The 21,918-nt window shown below is 37.0% G+C and overlaps 1 protein-coding gene across 2 annotated transcripts in view; it reads left to right on the top strand.

Annotated features, from left to right (window-relative positions):
- The window catches only part of LRP2 (LDL receptor related protein 2), a 127,603-nt gene that overhangs the window by 48,216 nt on the left and 57,469 nt on the right, over positions 1–21,918 (top strand). Inside the window, exons 16-33 of one of the 2 annotated variants that reach the window (XM_086466065.1) lie at positions 397–600; positions 1,467–1,659; positions 2,800–2,925; positions 3,213–3,343; positions 4,092–4,229; positions 5,127–5,408; positions 6,578–6,817; positions 7,084–7,203; positions 7,591–7,707; positions 8,419–8,796; positions 9,315–9,329; positions 9,691–9,939; positions 11,122–11,333; positions 11,811–11,995; positions 12,926–13,154; positions 14,275–14,452; positions 16,720–16,848; positions 20,270–20,436. In XM_086466065.1, the coding sequence (XP_086322191.1) occupies positions 397–600; positions 1,467–1,659; positions 2,800–2,925; positions 3,213–3,343; positions 4,092–4,229; positions 5,127–5,408; positions 6,578–6,817; positions 7,084–7,203; positions 7,591–7,707; positions 8,419–8,796; positions 9,315–9,329; positions 9,691–9,939; positions 11,122–11,333; positions 11,811–11,995; positions 12,926–13,154; positions 14,275–14,452; positions 16,720–16,848; positions 20,270–20,436 (3,293 nt within the window). The remainder of the gene's footprint in view (positions 1–396; positions 601–1,466; positions 1,660–2,799; positions 2,926–3,212; positions 3,344–4,091; positions 4,230–5,126; positions 5,409–6,577; positions 6,818–7,083; positions 7,204–7,590; positions 7,708–8,418; positions 8,797–9,314; positions 9,330–9,690; positions 9,940–11,121; positions 11,334–11,810; positions 11,996–12,925; positions 13,155–14,274; positions 14,453–16,719; positions 16,849–20,269; positions 20,437–21,918) is intronic. The other variant, XM_086466064.1, reaches the window with a different exon arrangement.

Genomic DNA, 21,918 nt, shown 5'->3' with positions numbered 1-21,918 from the left:
CGCATTTGCCTGACTAGCGCAGATATGGTGTGGTTATGTGGCAGCTCCACGGGGCCTGTGAGTTATTTTTTCTTTATAGATGATTGTAAAGAGATGAACACAGAATATGATTTCTGTTTCAATGGGAATAATGTTTTCTGTAAAGGTGTATAAGGACCACAGTAACAATGCAAGAGGAATACCTGACCACATCACCTAATATTCTGGGTTGGGTTTTGTTTTTCTTCTTCAGTTTTCAGGTCTGTGTATATTTAAATTCCTATTTTATGATTTTTCTTTTTTCTATTTTCAGGCTATTAGTGTTGCTAAAGGAAAATAAAGCTTTATGGTTAATTAATTCTCAATTGTATCACCTTGTGAATAAGTAAAGACTGTGTCTGATCTTTTCTTTTGCAGCTGTGCAGCAGTTCTTGCTGTTTTCATCCCAGCTGGCAGTGCGGGGGATCCCATTCAATCTGTCCTCCCAGGAAGATGTGATCATACCTGTAACAGGGAGCCCTTCATACTTTGTTGGAATTGACTTCTGTGCTCAGGATGACACCATTTTTTTTTCAGACACAAGTAAAGACATGATCTATAAACAGAAAACTGACGGTTCAGGTGAGAATCATTCTTAGGAATTGTGGAGTAATTGTGGTAAGGAGAGTAGAATATATATTTCTAAAAAGAAGCACAAAAGGTCACATTGTGAGATTTACAGATAAATCTCAGTGTTGCCTCAGTAATCTGGAAAATGTTTGTCAAAAATATTTGTTCAACTCAAATTAAGCTCGTTGAAGTCTCTTGTTCTTTGACAAACTTGCTGAATGTGTTTAGGAATTAACTATTGTAGCATTTCTCACAACTAGTATTTGTCATCACCAGTCTGTTTATGCAGACTAGTATGTCTTTCAATGGTATCAAACCAAATTTCTCTTTTTAATTTTCCTATCTGGAAAGCAGGATGTTTGTTATGATACTGTAATACAGAAAAAGAACATTATAGTTGTGAGATTTTCGGAAGTCCTATTTGTGTAGTGTGAAAAATGTTTCTCTCTGATTTATAGTAATGATCAAATATATATTATGTCAGCATATAGTCTTTGAGCTTGCTTGCTGCCTTGGTCAGAGTAATGGTAGACTGCCACTGACCATTACTGTGCAAAGAGCAGGTAAGGTCTGGCTGTGGAGCTGACTGACCTTCATTCATAAAACTTCTCTTAGTGTGTATTTACTGACAGATTTTTCTGTCATCTTTGGCTAGTCTTTATTTCTCTTCTTTTGGGTTTGTGCTCCCGAATGAATACCTCCTTCGCCTGGAGCAAAGGGCAGTCCCCCTCCCCTTGGTTATTGGTCTTTATATTAAGTAGCACAGAGGCAACATTTTTACCAATGTAAACCACTAATTTTGTGAACAGAATAGTGCATTTGTGTTATTTCCTCCATTGCTAAACATTTACAATCATTATGCATGTTATAAATTCTAGGAAGAGAAATCCTGACGGCTAATAGAGTGGAAAGTGTTGAAGATTTGGCCTTTGACTGGATCTCGAAGAATCTATACTGGACAGACCCTCGATATAGGAGCGTTAGTGTGATGAGGCTGGCAGATAAATCTAGGAGAGCTATTGTTCAGAATTTAAATAATCCTCGATCAATAGTGGTTCATCCTGTTATTGGGTAAGTTTAGCTTTGATTCTCACTTGAAACTATACGATTTAAGCAGAATCGGTGAGGTTCAGTTTACATCTCATTCTGGATTTCTGTTTGGATTTGTGTTCTTTTCCAAAATACCATCTCCTTTCAGTTCTCTTGTCTTTATTTCGTTTTATTTATTCTGGTGTAGGATTAAGCACCCAGAGGGAAAGGGCAAGGTGATATAGATTCCCCATGAAAAGCACACAAAAGAATTCTCTTTAAAAGCACCAGGGTTTTTTCTTTTACTCCTCTGTTGTTGACAAACAGGCAAAAGAACTTTGTTTCTTTGTATCATTCAGATTAGAAAGCTGTTTCTTATAGTTGAAAGATAGTTTTCTAAATTATTTTTAATATACTTTCAATTCCCGGAATGCTAACCTTGGTTCCTTTATTTTTTTTATCTGAGTTTCTTTATTTGAAACATATTAGATACTACTGGCTGTATTTGATGCAGACCTTACAGTTTGTGACTCTGTGTACATAAAATGAAGCTCTGCTTTTTATTTGATGGAAATGCTTAACTTCAAATTCAACACTGTGTTATTTGACCATGCCAGGACAGCATTTCTTTCACAGCTTCCTGCTGCCATACTACTGAGTGTCTTAATTCTTGGATATTGAATTTTCATGGTTAGTAACCAAATACACTGTTTGGGAAGTAATCTCATAAGAATAGTGTTGAACTTGGATCCTTGGGTATCCCAACTTTTTTTGTTTGCTACTTTGTAAAGTTATTTAGCACTAGCTTCAACTCTTTGAATGCAGGCATAAGTGAAAAGGACCAGGAGAAAATTCTTTGTAATATTCATGCTTACTTGTAAGTATTACCTGGAAGATGAATTTTTGCTTGATTCTTCCTCCCTGTCAGTACTTAAATGAAATCCTTAACGATTTTAACAAAGTTACAGATATTTTATGTCTAAAGGGACAAACTGCTTCCAAAGATATTGGTAGTTGTTGGTAACACTACCAGTTGAGGAAAGCATAAACATAAAATTGGAGGTTTTTTAGGATATGTGAAGATGTGGTACAAATAAGAGTGTTAATGCTGTTCAAACATTTGCTCAGTTTAATTATGTTTTATCATTGGGTTTATGTATCTCCTGACACGTGTCCTTTCAGGTATATTTTCTGGACAGATTGGTTCCGTCCTGCGAAAATCATGAGGGCCTGGAGTGACGGATCCCATGCCTTGCCGATTGTGAATACAACGCTAGGTTGGCCTAATGGCCTAGCCATTGACTGGAGGTAAGGTCAGCACAGAAGACAGAGAAGCTTTTTGAGTCAATGTGTTTCTTCCTTTAAACTGTTAGGGATTAAAAATAAAGGAATTGTGTCAGATTGTGTGCACTGGCACTTTCATATTGAAGACCTTATTTTTCGATTTGTTGAAAAGCCTGTGAAATATAAGATTTTCTGAGAATCCCTCCCTACCCCAATAGCTTCTTGTCAGGTTTGAGGTTATTACTTGAGAAAATGGTACTGCTTCCTGACATATTGTCATTTGAAGAGAATGACATTTTCATTATTTCTAGTTCTCTAAGGCTGTACTGGGTGGATGCCTTTTTTGATAAAATTGAGCACAGCACCTTTGATGGGCTGGACAGAAGGACTCTTGAACGTGTTACTCAGATGACTCACCCATTTGGCCTTACTATTTTTGGAGGTAAGGCTGGCATTGAAAAATATTATCTATTACAATCACAATTTTTTTTTTGTATGATGATCTGTGAGTATGTGAAATAACACGGCCTCTGTAATACTGCTTTTCCTATAAAAAGCACTGTTGAAAGTTTCTATTAAAAAATATATTTAGTACTTCTTGCTCATTTTTAGGGCTGTTTTTATGTGTAATTGTGTTTAAATAATTTGAAGCAGATCAGGTGACTCTTTGTGCAACAAGGCAGGTGTGCTGTACTAATTACTGTTTCCAAGGTGGGCTGTGCATGCTGGACAGACAAGGTAAATCACCTCCCTAGAGATGATCAGCAGATTTTATTAATTGCCTGTATAGTTTATCACTGGTTTTATGTTGTGTGTGAAGAAAGATGTCAGCATCTGAGCCCTTTTGATTTTGTGTAAAAATATCTTCAAAAATATTCTACAATTTTCTGGGAAGTTGTCTTAATGAATGACTTTTAAAATTGCCTTGGAATTTAAAATGTCAGTCGAGTCTGTTGTATGTCAATTTAAGTGAAATCTGAGAGGGCTTGTTTTTCTAAGTTATGTCCGCCTATGACTGAAGGGTTCACTTTGACTGCATTAGTGATAAAAGCCTTTTTGTCTTCTTCATGAAACAGTTACGAAAAATTATTAAATTTACATGAAAAGCCTTGCAGATTTTTCTCATGATGCTTGATCTTTTATGTCATACTGCTCTGTAATTGCTGTATGTTAAATGTCTTTCAAAACAGGTTATGCCTATTTCACTGATTGGAGACTTGGTGGAATAGTTCGAGTGAGGAAGTCCGATGGAGGAGAAATGACTATTATTAGGAGGGGCATTAGTAACATTATGCATGTTAAAGCATATGATGCTCATTCTCAAATAGGTGAGCTCTTTTGTTGTACAGATGAAAGGCATGAAATAGGCAATAAGAGGCAAAATAGACAGGAGGTTTCCATTCTCAATTTTAGAAATGGCTTTACTGAATCATAACTGATGAGCAGGGGAGGCAGCACAGGCACTTGCAATCACGCGTTGTGTATTTCACTGTTTTGTGACCGTATGCAATTTTCTTCCACCACTTGTTACTTTATTTAGTAATCTTGTAAAATGCAATGATGATTCCATTGTATTTTGTGTAATTGTATCACCCATTACAACCTTCTATTTCTCTTTTTCTGGTGGAGGTTTTAGTTAAACTGAACTATTTATTTTGAGGAATTGAGTAAACATTTATTAATCAAACTGCTATTCTTAAAGTAGTCACTGTGCATGAGTCCCTAATTTTTTCTTCTTTTCACTGCTGAATTCTATGCAATTCTATGATCTAAAACAAGGATTTGGTATTGTAGTTAATTAGTAAAGCACCCAATGTACTTATCAAACGTATGATCAAACCATGTGCTCACCACCTATTTGGTGTCCAAAGATTGGATCAGGCCTGCCATCCTTACTCAGACAAAGGTCCTTATTTGTGGTAATATGCTTATTTCCAGACAGTTGCTGAAACTGGCAGAAAATCTGATGAAAATTAATAGCGTCTTCTGGCATCCGTAAACATTTGTGTCAATGAAGAGTATATGGAATGTGGGACACTGTTATGACTTACTACTACTATTTTTACTGTCAGTGAACTGACCCTGTTTTGCAGTGTATGCAAAACCAGGATTTGCAACAGCATCTTTTTTTTTGTAAAATACTCTTTTACAGTTACTATGCACCTTTAATGGTTCCCAAGCTGTTATAAGTAGTGTATACATTGATCTTCTCTTCAATTCTTAAGGCTCTAACTATTGTAATAGAGGAACAAATCCCAATGGAGACTGCAGCCATTTCTGCTTCCCAGTACCAAATTTTCAGAGAGTCTGTGGTTGTCCTTACGGCATGAAGCTGGCTTCAAATCAGCTGACATGTGTGGAAGATCCATCCAATGAGCCACCCACTTTGCAGTGTGGCTCCTACTCATTTTCCTGTGGTAATGGAAGATGTGTGCCTCGATACTATCAGTGTGATGGTGTTGATGATTGCCATGATAACAGTGATGAACAAAACTGTGGTTCTTTAAGTAAGTAATCCCTGTACTTTACAGTTAGTATGTGTTGTTTGCAGGTCAGAAAGTTTGATGTGTCAGTCTGATTTTGTTGGAATAAATCTGAATTTTTTAGGGCTGCATCTGTGGATGAATCCTGAAATCTACCTGGGAGATTAGTTACTTTGGAAATTATTTGGGTAACTCGTGGGAATACAGGATTCAACACTGGCCACCTAAAGAATGTGTGAAAATACTCATATCTCACTAGTTCTCAAAATGCAAATTACGGAGTAACAAAAGTTTTGTCTTCTGAACAAAAAAGTTGTCTTTATTCTTAGTCTTTTGTAAATTTTGAAAGATACTGGAATATCACTTGCTTCTCTTATTTTGATGCATGGGAACCACCTTAATAAAGATGAAGACATTTGAAAAATAACACCATAAGAAAAATAACAAAACCATATGCACTGTCTAACCTTCCTCTAAGATTAGAGCAGCAACTTTTGTTTCATTTAACATCTGAATAGAAGTTTTATGGTTTTCATTTTATTTGGGCACTTCTGTACTAATTGTCACCTCTGGATTTTTACAGTGAAGTGTGTTAAAAGCACATTGGTTCATTTCCTGGTTTTGCTATGTAAAGTGTCTCACACAAAATATTTTGTTGATCAAGTAAATCGAGGGAACAGTGGGATAATTATAGTTGATAAGATATTGAAGATATTTGGTGCTTCTTTCTTCAGACTTAATTCTTTCTTTTAAATCACAAACAAGAAAAATGGGGCATAATAATAAAATGTGCTGCTTAATGCATAGGACTAACTGCTATGACTAAGGTATAAACTCTATTTCTTATTGGTGGAGTATTTTAGAATAACTAGAATGTCTTTTGGGGAAAATGAAAGTATAAAGCAAACGGCTGCTTGAAGAAGTTATTCTTCTTGTTTGTTGGATTGTTTTGAAGTGCTTAACAATTTAGTTTTTTATCAATTCTTGCAGTTTAAGAAAGCTTGTAAGTATTCTGTTCAGTTCTGCAGCAAGTTGGCATGACAGACTTTTTCATTTTAAGTAATGTGCATTTTAGAATTCGATGCATATTTTAGACATTCTGTAAGTGTACTAAATGTACTGAATACTCTGGCAAGGAAGACAAGTTTTGGACATCTTCATAAAAGTGTCCTCCGGTTTTGTTTTTTATTTAGATAATACTTGTGCTTCATCAGCTTTTACCTGTGCCAGCGGACAGTGTATTCCAGGTCGCTGGCGTTGTGATAAACATAACGACTGTTTTGACGGCAGTGATGAATTGCATTGTCCTACACAAGGACCCGCTTCATGCCCTGTAACCCTCTTCACCTGTGATAATAGAAGATGTATTCCTAGGATCTGGCTATGTGATACCGATAATGACTGTGGTGATGGGTCAGATGAAAAAAACTGCAGTGAGTATCACAACTGTCTGTTGGTTTTTTTAAACAACTGTGTATGTCTGCATAGATGTGTCTGTTTGTGTAAGGATGATAAATGAAATTAGGAAGAAAGAACAAATACCTAAGTTAGACTAATATTTTGCAGTCCGTAAGAAGCAGAAAACTCATCTAATTTGAACTAACAGACCCAGTAGAATGCAGAAAAATAATAAAAAAAAATAAAAAGGGGCAACTGTGATAGTTATAATCACATCTGCGTTTATTGTCATTCTTGGTAGCCTTCTCAGCTACTTGTGAACCCAGGCAGTTTCAGTGTCCGGATCATCGCTGTATTGACCCATACTATGTCTGCGATGGAGACAAAGACTGTGTAGATGGTGCTGATGAGCACGACTGCAGTAAGTGTAACTTTGTTTGTTGATAGCTTCTCTCTTACTGTTTCCTCACTCTTGCCCCCTTAGGGGTCTTTGGTGACCTCATATTACTAGCTCCAAGGTAGCAGAATGCATAATAAACCTATCCATAAATTAACCCTATTTGTGTTGCTTGTTTTAGCATTTTAGTAAGCCCTTTGATGTCTAGGCTGGCTGCAGAGGGCTGAAATTGTTTCCTCTGTTTTCTGTAGATTCCAAGGTCACTCCATTTTCTGTGTCCCAGTGAAATTATAGTGTTCAGTGGAACTTGGACTCCTGATATCGTAGCTAACTCAGGCACCTGTATAAAAAATGGGTGCAGTCTAGCTCTGTAAAATAAATAAACAGCATCAATAATTTTTTATTTTGTAGTATATAACTGCAGTGCCACAGAGTTTAAATGTCTAAGTGGAGACCAATGTATCAGCATTTACTACCAGTGTGATGGTGTTTTTGACTGTAATGATCACTCAGATGAGACTGATTGCCGTAAGTATATTGATGCTGAAAGAAAGACTTCAGGTATTAGGTGATGCTTCTGAAAATTTCCTTTATCTGCTATTTCAAATAATTTGCACTACTGTCCTTAAAACCTCAAATTCTTTTTTAGGGAAATGCCTATAAATATTTTTTTTTCTGAGCAGAAATTTCAAACACAGTAGGTTACAGCTCAAGAGTAGATTTTTCTGGCAAAGACTATAGAGTTTGCATTCCTTTTGGCTCTAAGGCTTTTTACTTGGCATCTCAGTTTCAGGGTTTAAAAGTAAAATTTAAGAATCTTTTCATTTAGATGAAAACATTGTATCCATAGATGGAAACTTTTCCTTGAGTTATTTTTTACATTTAAGTTAGTTAAAATGTTGCAACGCAGGGCCGAGAAAAGTAGTTTCAGCAAATAATTTCATATTGCTTTGGGCGTGTATATAGATATCAATGTACATAGATATCAATATGTTCTTGCTCAAAATATAACAATAGTTGAATTGCCTTGTTCACAATATTATAAAGTAGGAGTTAAATTGGTCAGATTCTGAAAGGTCATGTAGATTGACTGACTGTGATTCTATGACCTGATCTAAAAGCAACACAATTCTTAATAGTGTTCTGACTACTTATGTGAGGGATGAACTGAACATAGTTATTTTGCTTCTCTGTCTAAAATTGAAACAGCTTCTGAACTGTTGAATGTCACTGTTTTAGCTACAAGACCACCAGGGATGTGCCACCAGAATGAATTCCAATGTCAATCAGATGGCAATTGTGTTCCTGCTAACTGGGAGTGTGATGGCCATCTTGACTGTGCAGATGGCTCAGATGAACATCATAGATGTCCTGCCAGGACCTGTCCTCCATCTCTTTTCCGCTGTGATAATGGCAACTGTGTCTATCGAGCATGGATCTGTGATGGTGATAATGACTGCAGGGATATGAGCGATGAGAGAGATTGTCCTACTCAACCCTTCCGGTGCCCCAGCTGGCAGTGGCAATGTCCAGGTCACAGTATCTGTGTGAATCTGAGCAAAGTATGTGATAATTCTGCTGATTGTCCTAATGGAGCTGATGAATCCCCATTGTGCAGTAAGTTACTGTTGAAGGATCTACTATAGCCTACTATGTGTTGCGGCTTCAGAAAGAAATGGAATATTCAGCATACTGTGTTTAGTGCTGCAACATTTCTAGCAGAAGTTGTAAGCACACTGAAATTAGAGCTCAAATTACTAAGTGGAACTTGCTTGCAGTGAAAGGAGACTGTGATGATGACTGATGAATTCGTTAGCTATGTCCGATCTTGGGCTCTGAGTTCAAATGTGACTTCCACTGACTTCAATATAGGTTTTTATATAGCAATACGGGAATGACCTTTGTGTTCCTGCACATATTCACTAAAGCGTGGCATGCTTTAAGTTCAGATAAGTGTGATTCAGTCTTTAATATGTTCTTTTAAATTTCTGACTTCAAAAATCATGAAAAAAAATCTAAAAGCTCACGTGTAGTCAGAATTTGTATTTATGTTGATTATGAATTGATTAAAGCATAACCTTTTTCTTTCTTTCCTTCTTTCCTCCTTCTTCTCTATAATTAATGCACATTCTCAGATGAACCCCAGCCAGGTATGATTATAAATGATTTTAAATTATTATTTATTAATACAACGTTAGGTTTGGAGTGATACAGTAAATTTTTGTTTATTTCTAGCTAGTTTTGGAAAATTTGTTAAAAATGCTTAGACAACCTTCTCTTTAGCATTCATTTAATGGGATTCAGTAGTACATACTATGTTGTTACCTGCCTTTGCGTGCATTCTGTGTGCTATATTTTGCATGTAGTCCAATGTCACATTGCATAACTGGTGATTGCGCAGTCATGTTTTAGCAGCAGTCTTAGGCTAGCGATGCAATTGCAAAGCGTTACATTGAGCATAAGAAGCTTTTGTTAACCGTTCGCTTATTTCCTTCCCCAACCCCATTTCAGATCAGGAGAGCTGCTCTGACAACAATGCCGGCTGCACTCATGAATGTATTCAAGGACCGTTTGGAGCTCAGTGTACCTGTCCTATTGGATACCAGCTTGCAAATGACTCCAAGACCTGTGAAGACATTAATGAATGTGACCCTCCAGGCTTTTGCAGCCAGCATTGTTACAATGAGAGAGGGTCTTTTAGGTGTTACTGTGATGAAGGATACATTCTAGAAACCAATGGGAAGACTTGTAAAGCGGCAGGTGAGGAGCATTGATGTCAACCTAAAGAATGACAGCAGTGTCTGGGAAATGTCCAGCTTTGCCTTTTTTCATATTGTTCTCTTTTAAAAGAGCTATTGTAAACAACCACTTGAAATTGTTCATGGCAGATGACCTTGAGTCTTGAAACTGTCAGCTGAGGGGTTAATTGGAAACTATTATTTCCTTGAAATAATATATTTCAATTCACATGGTAATTTTTAACCCTGTAACAGTCAAAAATAATATTCTGGAGAAAAGCAATGCAGGCACCTGTGAGCCATAGGTTAAAATTTGATCTTTATAAAGATCAGTGCTCACAGAGTGTTTAAATCCCAGCCTTTCACATGACTTACCTAGTGCCTATGCCATACTTGGCTCGTTTCTGAAGAGCAAAAGACACTGACACAGCCTAGCTGTCCGCTGTTCTGTATCTCTCATGTAGTACACTGACAGTACGGAGGAGCCATATACACAGTGGAATTTGTGACCACAGGTTTCCTGGTTTAGGGATATACTCAGGTTGTGGAACGCTCTTGCAATTTATCTGCAAATAAGTTTGGCCCTTATTAATAGGGAGTTTCTCATAGTTTGCTGTCTTTATGGTTGTTACCGTTCAGTTGTTTTTCATCTGCTTATCAGTGCAAGCTGCTGCACAGCAAGCTAACCACAGCAGCCTATGGCTTTCCTGTAATCTGTTCCTCTTCCCTGGTCCTCATGCAGTCTAAATGGGGGAAAAAAAGAGCAGGCTGGCTAAAAAGGAGGAAGAGCCAGGCTGAGTAGAGTAACTGGTGGTACAAAGAACTTTGGGGTTTGAATCAGGACTGGGAGCTGAGAGTGGCTTATGGAGGAATGCGGCTTAGATGTCAGCAGCAAACTGGTTGGACAATGGGGAAGAGGACCCGGGGTCCAGATATGAGACTCGAAGGGCAGTCTGGTAGAAAGAATAAATGACGGAGAAAGGGTGGAGAAAATCCAAGGTAGATCTGAAAGTCAGGATGAAGACTGGATATGATCAAGTATCTTGTCCTAAGAATTGACTTGAATTTGTCGTTTCAATATGTACATCTAGATACAATAGCTTTGATGCTATAAAGCTATGTCAAGTTACTCAGTGTTTCTTTTTCTTACAGAATTACCATTGAATAGCTTAATGGTTTGTTTTAATTTCTTTTCCTTTGACAGAGTCTGGGAATCTTATTTTGCTGGTGGCAAGTCGTAACCAAATTGTTGTGGACAACATCACCTCTCAGTCACACAGTATTTATTCTCTGGTTCGGGATGGGAGGAATATTGTGGCTATTGATTTTGATTCTATCACAGATCGTATCTTTTGGTCTGATACAACACAGGATAAAATTTGGAGTGCTTATCATAATGGGACTGACCGAAAAATAGTAAGTTTCGCCGAGTTACTCTTGTCTCTTCATTGCGGAGAGAAAATGAAGACACTGTATCTCCAGTTAATAAAGGGGAAGAGGGAAATCCCAACATAGTAAGAAGAGGGATAACACAGACAAAGTAAAACAACTTTGTAGATAAGCCAAAATTTCATATAGCTTTTTGAAAAAGAAAATGGAATGCTTTCAAGAAGCCCTTTCTTAACGTCAGGTTGTAAGTTGACTTTCCTATTAGTAGATGCCAACTTCTTCAACAGATCCACTGAAGTTAGTAGGAGTGTTTGGATATGTGCTTTGTCAGCACTTTGAATATGTACATTGTGACTCATTCTGCATAAGAGACCTAGAAAATGTTGGAGATTTGATTCCCCATTTTCTGTATCTATAGAAATGGAAAGAGTAAAAACTTAATATTAACTAGTTTGTTCTCTCTCTCTCCCCCTCCTCTTTTTTTTAATTTTTGTTATTAAACAGGTTTTTGACAGTGGTGTCACTGTGACTGAAAGTATAGCGGTAGATTGGGTAGGTCGCAATCTTTACTGGACAGACTTTGTTCTGGAAACAATCGAAGTCTCTAAAATGGATGGGAGCCACAGGACTGTGCTGATTAGTGAAAATATAACAAACCCAAGGGGACTAGTGTTAGATCCCAGAATTGAGTAAGATTTTTTTTATGTTTTGTTTTGCAAAGATGCGTGTTTTTTTATGTAACAATATTCAAATTCGAGATAGGCCCAAATTGTATTGTAATTGTAAATGACAAGTGGAAGAGAAAACTTAAGAGAACTTTTTAAAATAGTGTGTTTGCAAAGTTGATTTAATATTTAAAGTTGTATGGTAATTATTTGTAAACTGTTGCTCTGTTTCACTGTAACAAGAGGGTTTTTTTTCCTGTAAAACAGATTATCTGACACTTGATTCCTAGTTAAGAAGTATTAATTCAAAATTCTGACATATCATTGTCAGTTAATGTTATACCACACACTTACATAGTATAATGTGGTATGCCTGACTGGCAAGGAATAGGTTCCTTCACGGCCCCAAGTCTAAAATAATTATCTATACTGTATTAATGTTAGAACAAAAGCGCTTTCCCAATTCAGACAGCAAGCGACATAGAGTAAATGGTGTGTCATGACTTGAACTGTTAATGTACAAAATTTTATTGTTTTTCGAGCTGTTCAATGCCTTGAACTCTGTTTACTGCCAACCACGTGGGCTCATCAGTTAATAGTACTGTTACATTATTAATGCATGCCTGTAAAAGCACAATCCCATATCAAATTACTATTTAGCAATTGGAGAGTCAGATTATAATTAACATTGAAAAACAGTGATGACAGGAGCTTCTATATGCTATTATTCACAAGTGAGAACAGCAGTAGAAATATTGAAAGAGTTTTTACAACAGAAATTATGGTAATATTTTAAGAAAGCATATTGCCGGAATGAATAATTTCAATGTCATTGTGTAGGACTTATAAAGGTTTTTTCTGTTTTTTTGGCTAATGAGTCTTCGTGCAACATTTCTTGATAGGCAGCTAGTTTTTTTTTTTTCCAGATTGGTAACCACAAGTTACTTTTTTCAGTGCTCATGTAATGTTCTGGACTGACTGGGGCCAAAACCCTCGAATTGAAAAAGCCAGCATGGATGGCAAAATGCGAACAGTGATTATTAACAATAAAATCTACTGGCCCAATGGACTCTCAATTGATTACCCAAATAAACTTCTCTATTTTGCTGATGCTTATCTTGATTATATTGATTTTTGTGATTACAATGGAAACAACAGACGACAGGTGGTCGCAAGCGATCTGGTAAGACATTAATAAGAAACCATTGTTTTCCCATGTCCTTGCTGATAGTACTTAAAAATGCATTTGCACTGTCATAGACTTGGATGTATTTTTCTTCAAAATACTTCGGTGAAGCAGGTGTGAAGTATTCTAGCTGCTTGCTACAGCTGGAATAAGAAGAATTGCGTGTCCTATTCACAGTCTCTCAGGAGACCTTCAACAGAACCTGGAGCTGAGTGTAGACTGCTTCAGATCATTCTAATTTCTTCTGTCTGCAAGCATGAAGTCTAAAGGTGACATCTGACACTGCTGCTCCTAGCTGGTGCATTTGCTGTAGGTGAATACAGTACAAAAAACCTGGAAGAACTTTCCCTGCTCACCTTCTGTGAGTGATGATTGCTACTATTCTTGTCAGCAGTGAAGGGTTTTGTGCTGCCAGAACTTGCTGTGTGCACGGCACTTCATGAAGACCATCCCTTTTACAGGCTGTCTCACAGTGAAGTGCTGCTGGCAGCTTGTAGTATGTCCATGTAACAGCACAGTAGTTTAGATGTTCAGCTGGTATAAATAGCCACATGTATATTTTCAAGAATTGAACCTTGGGGCTTTTATTTTCGGCTAGAGAGACAATTCTTCTGAAATAGGAGCCATTCTTCTAAAATAGGAGCCGGTGCAATCTTTCTTGCCCCACACCTAGTTCTCCAAAATTTAGATAAGCCACCTTCTTTGACCCTCTGGTAAATTATAGGGGAGCTTATCAGAGATGCAAGGTCTTGACAGATCCATAACTCTCACTAGTACATTTCCTCTTGTGCCCTTGAAAATCTACAGTTGGGTCTTTATCTGTTGGGTACCTGTGTTCTGCCCTACAGTTAGACTGCTTTGTTATTTCCTCGTGTTGTACATCTCACAGGGCCTATTTAGCATTTTAATTTTTAAAAATCTGTATTTCACCTGTAATTAATGTCTTGTTTTCAGGCAATAGATGATATTTCATGTTCTTTTGCTGAAAAATATCTTTTGAGACACAGCTGCTTTTTTCGTTATTTTTTTAAGTTGCGCTCAGCTCTGTGTTACTTCATTGCAAGCTTTACTTATACAAATCTCCAGAGCTAAACTGGTAAACATCCTTGCCTTTTAGATATTGCAGCATCCACACGCTCTAACTGTCTTTGAAGACTTTGTATACTGGAGTGACCGCTATACTAATCGAGTAATTCGGGCCAATAAATGGCATGGAGGAAACCAAACAGTTATGATTTATAACATTCACCAGCCTTTGGGGCTTGTGGCAGTCCATCCTGTAAGGCAACCTAATGGTAAGTTCAGCAAAACAGCTTCAGTAATTACAAAAATAAGCCGTGCAGTAATGTCATGTATAGGCCCTCCTAGAATCAGTCTTATCAGCAAATGGACGGGGTTAAAGTAGGCAAATAATTTGTGCTGTTAACTTGCATCTGAAGGTCGTTTCAGCCTGTTCAACCTAGTGTTTAGGGAAAGTAACCTAGGCAGCACATAAGCATAATGACTAGCCAAAAAGAATAATAGGGAAGTAGTATGTGACACTTTCTTGCACTTTTTTGGAATGTTTTTATAAGAAAATTGGAGCATTTTTGGAAAGCATTTTAATTTTAAAAATTTGTCTCTGTTGCATACCAGACTCACTTCCTTATATGTCAAGAATATACTTCTTTTAAGCAAGATTACTGTTATCAGCCTTTTCTGAAAGTATTTTTGCATCATTTTACTTAAGGAAATAATAACAACAACAAATAAACCCTTTTGTTGCATTCAAGATTCTGTCTGAGATCATATGCAGGTGATCTTGTGCAGCTGAAAGACTGTAAAAAACCAAACCAAAACAAAACTTTTTTTTTTCTTTTCTCTTAGGTAGAGTTATGTTCCAAACCAGACTTTTTGTCATTTCATGGCATGCCTTGAAGAGTGGGAAATATATTGACATGAATACTGTATTTCATTTTCTGCTGTATTTCTTATGTATGGAATGTTTCTGATTAATAAATATTACAATTACTTTTTTTTTTTTTTCCTGAAAACTTGCATACTGGGGAGGGTGGAGACTTGCCTTTGAGTAAGGCGCTGGTAATTTCAGTGCGGTATTTGTTGTGGAACAAAACCTTCCTCAATCATGTTCAGAGCTGAAGCCGTTTAACACACTGCAAATTGTTCAGTCACCAGAGGGTACCTTTAATTTATACATCATAATTTGGATTTAAGAGATTTTATTTTACAACTCAAGGTTTAAAAAACATTCTACCACTAGTGGAGAAAATTGTTTGTTTTTCTTCATTATATTAAACTAGTACATTTCATGATTTTTCATTTAGAATTATTCTGTTGTACTTAATGTGGCAAGACAGAGAAGAAGGGAATAAAGCACTTGCTAAATAACAAGTTTACAAATTAAGAAATAATTATTTGCTGATTGAAATTCCGTATGCAGTATTGAAACTGTAATGCACTCTTTTTTTTTTGTAAATTATTAGACCTACACTAACTAGAATTTACATTTGTTATACTGATGCAATGAATAATTTTATTACAGTTTGAGTTCTGAGTTTATGCCATTGTTTTATCGCCATCTTGTTAATTTGTTTTCAGTTCTTGTTAGTTTTTATGTTAGGAACAATTGTGTAATTTCCTGGAACTTCCAAACTTCTTAGAATAAGGCCTCCTGCAATTACTAAGGATATACTGAAAATCCAATTTTTATTTTCTTATGAAGATGGCTCATCCTGAAAAATCTTTAGTAGCAAGTTTGTGGAAGTGATCTAGATGGTTGAATTTTAGTCTATAGTAATACTAGCCGTCAGTAGAAACCTTCTTCACTGCCTTTTCTACATTTTACAAGCTTCGACTGAAAGTTTCAAAGTGATACGTAAAGGCCGAGCATCAGGAGGATGGAGCCGGACTCTTCTCAGTGATGTCCAATGACAGGACAAGGGGCAACATATTTCCCAAATGTTGCAAGCTGGAGCATTGGAGGTTCCACATTAACATAAGGAAAAACTTTTTCACTGTGAGGGTGACAGAGCACAGGAACAGGCTGCCCAGAGAGGCTGTGGAGTCTCCTTCTCTGGAGACATTCAAAACCCACCTGGACATGTTCCGGTGTGATCTGCTCTAGGTGGTCCTGCTCTGGCAGGGATTGGACTAGATAACCTGGGATTGGACTAGATGATCTGGGATTGGACTAGATGATATTTCGAGGTCCCTTCCAACCCCTAACGTTCTGTGATTCTGTGTGATTCAAGAAATTATGCATTGAACTCCCTCTACCTTTGAATGAGACGTAGGCAAAATTCCGCAGACCTCCTGGTGCAGTTAAGAAAAGTTTGAAAAGGAGTTTGAAAGATTTTCTATGATGCAAAATATTGAAAAGACAACTGTGATAATGGTACTGGTTTTACGTGAAAAATTATATCCTGTTACAAGTGTATTATATTGCTTGTGGTTCTCGGAAATAACTTATCTTTTTAATTTTAAGGAAATAGCAAAACTGAGTTAATGCTGTATTGGTATTATATATCGTTACAGTTGCTAATACTTTCTTTTTTCTTTTCAGGTATCAATTCTTGTGCATCATCCCCCTGTAGCCACCTCTGCTTGCTTTCTTCATCTGGACCATTTTTTTTTTCCTGTGCTTGTCCTTCAGGATGGATTCTTTCTCCTGATAACAGGAACTGCATGAGAGGTAGGGCAGTAGTAATGAGATGGAAAAAAAAGACCTAACACTGTCAAATCCATCCCTCTGTTGGGCTAAAAGCACACTTCACATCTGTGGACTGCTGCTCATGAAATCAAAGTTTGGGGCCATTCTAGGCAGACTCATTTAGGATGCATGGAATGTACTTGGCCTAAAGGTTTGGAGCCAGGTTCTGTAAAGAACTCAGTCAGAGATTCAGATGCTTCATTTGGGGAAAACGGGTAAGTTTTTATTAAGTACTTTAAAGAAGTTAAAATTTTTAAAATTCCTCAACACATTGCATGTTTGCTATTGGAATGCATCTGGAATGAACTTAGTATCAGTTAAGAATGAAAACATACTCTGGCAGAATGTTGTCCTCATTATGAATATCCAGCCTGGAAACCTGTTTTTAAGAGTTGAAGTGTTGGGATGCAGGACTAGAAGGGTCACTCAAGTGTGTTTCCTTCTTGTCCTTGACTACTGTTATCGTATGTCCCCTTTCACCAGTCAAGCTCCAGTTTAAGATTAATTTGTTTACTTGCCCCTAGAACTCTCACCAAACCTTACAATTCTGATATTTGGAAACCTTCTGATTTTCTGTTCAAATAGTCTTTCCACAGTTTATGCCCATTTCTGATGCCATTTTTGTCCTTGAGGATAAATAGCATCAGTAGTTCTCCTTCATCCCTGGTATGTGTTCTGTTGTATGTATTTGAAGTGACTACCACATTCTTTCTCAGGCTGTATGTTGTTAAGAAGTAAGTCAGTCATCTTTTGGTTTCCTCTAATCAGGAGAGATGCTCTCCCTGTTCCTCATCACTCTCTTCAGCCTATCTGAACTAATGCATTTTGGAATGCAGATCAAAATTTCACAGCTTGAGCTTTTTCCCTCCGCAGTGTAAAAAAATTAGTATGCCAAATGCAGGAGGTCTAGAAACACAGCTTAAAATCACAGATGCTACAGGTGATGCAACTGTAAAAGAGCAAACTGTTACAAACAAAACTTTGTATCAGAAGGTACCACTGAACTTTCTTTGAACAGTGCAGAGACCTCAATGGTTTGTAAAAATCATTTAGCCAAATCATTAAAAAGAAAATAGTCACAAAAATTCAAATTACTGGCAGGCAGTTTATGATGAGAAATTTGAGCATATTAATTTTGTCAGATGAAGTATTGATAATTAATTTTCCCATCAATTGTACAGATATAAAGTGTGCTTTGGTGCCTCCCTAATAAGGAAGCTTCGAATCACTGAAATTTAAGTAGAAATTATCTTTGGGATGGGCTAACACTAGAAATCGCTGTCAGTCAAAAGTTTCTTTTCTTTTAAAACTATCTGAATTTTAAAAGCCATATCGTGCCGGTTTCCTACTTGACACTTAGCAGTGTGTTCTTTAAAGAGCTGTATTGCATTCACATTTTTCTTAGCAGCAGTAAGAGAACTACAAATTTATATAATCTGAAATGAAGTGCAGGTTTGTTTAATTATTAAAAAAAGGGAGTTTCCTTTAGAAATCTGTACTGGTTTTAGTATATGCAGGCTTATAGAGGGATCACGATGAAAGAAATACAACATGGCAGCAATGAAACACATGCATGTGTGAAGGCTGACCAGTTCTGCCACTGAATCGAGCTATTGACAGTTCTTACCTTTATTTCCCACATGTTGCAAAGTTCTCTCTGTCTACTTAGGTAAAGTTGTGGCCCTTTTAAAAATTATGTAATTGCTCGATATAAATTGCGTAAGAGAGAAAGAGAAATATCCTCCTGTGAAGCACAATTCTTTCAAACTATATGAGCTTGTTTTTTCTTTCTAAATGGAATGTATACATTTAAAACAGTATGTAAAAAACATCTGCAGATTTTAGAAATTTTTAAAAATAATGTATTTGCTGAAAGTCAGCACATCAGAAGAAAATATTTAAAAATGTGCCGATTCCTTTTGTGGTAAAAGATTTTAATTATTGCTAAAGATTACAAAAGAATAGGCATTTGCCATTTCTTTTCTATCCTTTACTATTATCCTTGATGTCATTGTTTACTTTAATAGTAAATAATACTTTCAGAAGAAAGCTTAAACTGAGCTGCATGCGTTTGGTTGCCCAGTGTCTCTATAAAACAACGATACCGCTGGTCTCTGTCTACTTAGTTTGCATGTTAAATACTGCTACTGTCATGTTGATGGAAAAGCATTGAGTTTAGGGTTGCACCATTTCTAGCATTACATGAGATGAAGAATGCTAACATTACAAGATTGCCTTTGCACTTACTTTACTTTAAACTGCATTACAGGTTTATTAAAGACGGTAATATAGCAAGCTGGCTTGGAAACAAAGCAAGGAATTTGTGTATATTACAATCTTGTATTAGCAGGGTAAATTTGCATAATCAATATAACAATACATTAATTCTGTATGGTTTATCGTTTGCTGTGTAAACCCGTATTAAGTTTAAGAATTGCAGAAGTTGTATTAGTGTCTGATGAAGCTACACAGATTTTAGATCTGTATAGCTCAGGAAATTTGCTCTTTTGTCCGTTATACAAATGAGGAATAATCAGACTGTATAGATTTGCTTAGGTGTTAAACTTAAAAGAAGCAATCAGCAAAAAAATTTGCTTTAGAATATAATTGCTTTAAATGAGACTATCGAACTTCTAAAGTACAAGCAGTCTAGCCTAGAGAGTTTACATATCTGTATTTCAGCAGGATTCAGCAGTGTTGTACTGTGTGCAATTAGAAAGGGAATAATGGCTCCAGGGTCTTGTATGCATTGGAACAATTTCACATGAATTTTGTTGTTCTTTGCAAATGTTTTATAGAAGAGCACTGGTGTGCCACATTTCTTAGGGAATGAAAAAATGGAAGAAGTCCAAGAATTCCACAGGCAGAGCTAGCTCTATGTCTTCAGGCAATTATTTGCCAAAATGTGATTTTTGTGCTGAGACAAACGATATCTAAGCTTATGACAAATTTGACAAACAGTTCCAGCTGCCAGAGAGAAGTATGGAGAATAATTTTTGAGACATGCAATGATGCTTTGGTTTGTGGTTTTTCATGTCAAAATTTCCACTGCAAAGTTTATGTAAGTTTATATCAAGCAGACAGTGAAGAAAATAAAACAAAACAAGTCTTTGATCTATTATAAAAGAGGAAATGGGTTGCTGCTACCCTGTATGCAGCAGCAGCCTAGTTCCCTATCAAGTGGTAGCTTGTGCTTATTAACTTTAAATGTTAACAACAATTACAATAACTGATAACCTCACTCCTCATCAGGGAACAAACTTACAGGTAAGTGGTTGCAAAACATCGCTGGTAACATTCAACAGTTCTCAACATCAGGGAACTTTTGGGTGGGAGGGGAAAGCATATCATAATGCCATTTTGTTGTTCAGAAACAACTCTGAATTACATTATGTTTCCACAGTTGAACACCCTTTCCTTATTGCTGTAAGAGATAATATAATTTACGGAATTTCTCTGAACCCTGAGGAGAAGATGAATGATGCTATGGTTCCAATAGCAGGAGTTCAAAATGGTGTTGATGTTGACTTTGATGACTCCGAACAGATGATTTATTGGGTTGAAAATCCAGTAAGTTAGTATTTGTGTTCAAAATGTGCACTAAACTAAGACTTTTTATTTTAAAATAATGTTTTTATCTGAAATAGATTAGCATTGCAGGTAAGGATTTTATAAATATACTTGAACGGAATGAAAGGGGTTTCTTCTGTGTGGCTTTTTTTCTGTTTTTTTTTGTTTTGTTTTGTGTGTCCTCCTGCCCTTCCCTGGATAACATAAGAAGGCTTTGTCTCTTTTGTAAATTAGTTTTCATCTTTGTCAGCTGAAATAGTTGATTAATGCTATTTCTGGCTCAGCCAGACATATGAACAGGAAGCATTGGAAAGCATTGACAGAATCATGCTCTCAGATCCCCTTTGCTATAGTCCACTCTTTCTCCTCTCTCTTGACTTAGGACTTAATTCTGCAAACACAACCAAAACATTTCTCTGTGGGAGCAGTTAGAGCTCAAGTGAACATCCATCAACTTGTTCATCTTGTCTGAAACAAACTCAGGAATCGGAGATAAATATCAGTGTCCTCCCTATTCTACTTGAAAAACACTTCCAAAGTATTTTTATCTTCAGCCGTCACGTTACATAGTTTATTAATTGTAAATGTCTGTAATAGGCAGGAGAATTCCTGTCTTTAAAGTGCCTATCATACTAGACACTGTTGTAGATATTCAGCGTGTATCAGGCTCTCAAAGTAGTGTTTATTCAGTACCAAAAGTTACCCTACTTTCTTACCTTTTTCTGTAGGCCTAGGGATTCAAGGACAGCTTAATTTGCAAATAGCACTACATTGCTAGGACTCAGCAAGCAACACTCTACCAGTACCTTAAGAAATTCTGCCTATTTAAGCCAGTAGTGAATTTGGCCTGGAGTTCTTGTTCAGATTTTTGTCGTCTACTATGTCAATTCCTTTCTGAAGCACCATTTTCAATTCTGCACTGAGGTATTTAGACAGTGTGCTGAAGTCATGGTAAAAAAAGCAATTAAGATTACACATGGACCAAATGATCTCTGGGTGCTTTTCCTAAAGCTAAGTCTACCTTGTTTCTGCTCCGAGGTGGCAACTGCAACCTGTTGTCCATTTTTTACTGCCTGGGCCTGCTCTATCTCTGCCTCTATGTCCTGCCTTCCTGCACTGGGCCGGTGTTCTGCACAGCTTCTATCTTCAAGTGATGCAAAGTTCAGGCTCTAATGTCGCACTATATGTTCTGTATCTTTGAGCTGGCAGTGCCTTTCTGTCTTTCCAGCAAAGTACCAGACCACAGCGGTGTCGCCTCAGTGAAGAATTGGGGTGGTAGGTCCCAGTGCTACCTTGTCTGGGAGTCAGCACGGAGTGAGATGTTCCCAGGACAGGTGCAGGATGTCTGCATCAGTGGAGAAGGAAGTAATTAGTGAGGAGAGAGGTTTCAACACTGGCTCACAGCTCCCCTAACCTTGCTGACCTCTTCTGCAAAAGGTTTAATAATGTGCAACAGCTGCTGGTATTTCAATTCTGCATTAA

This window comes from Leptosomus discolor, chromosome 5 (assembly GCF_034619465.1).
Source record: "Leptosomus discolor isolate bLepDis1 chromosome 5, bLepDis1.hap2, whole genome shotgun sequence".
NCBI classification, from domain to species: Eukaryota; Metazoa; Chordata; class Aves; order Leptosomiformes; family Leptosomidae; genus Leptosomus; species Leptosomus discolor.
The sequence above is the reverse complement of the archived record's forward strand: the minus strand, read 5'-3'. Positions and strand labels throughout refer to the sequence as shown.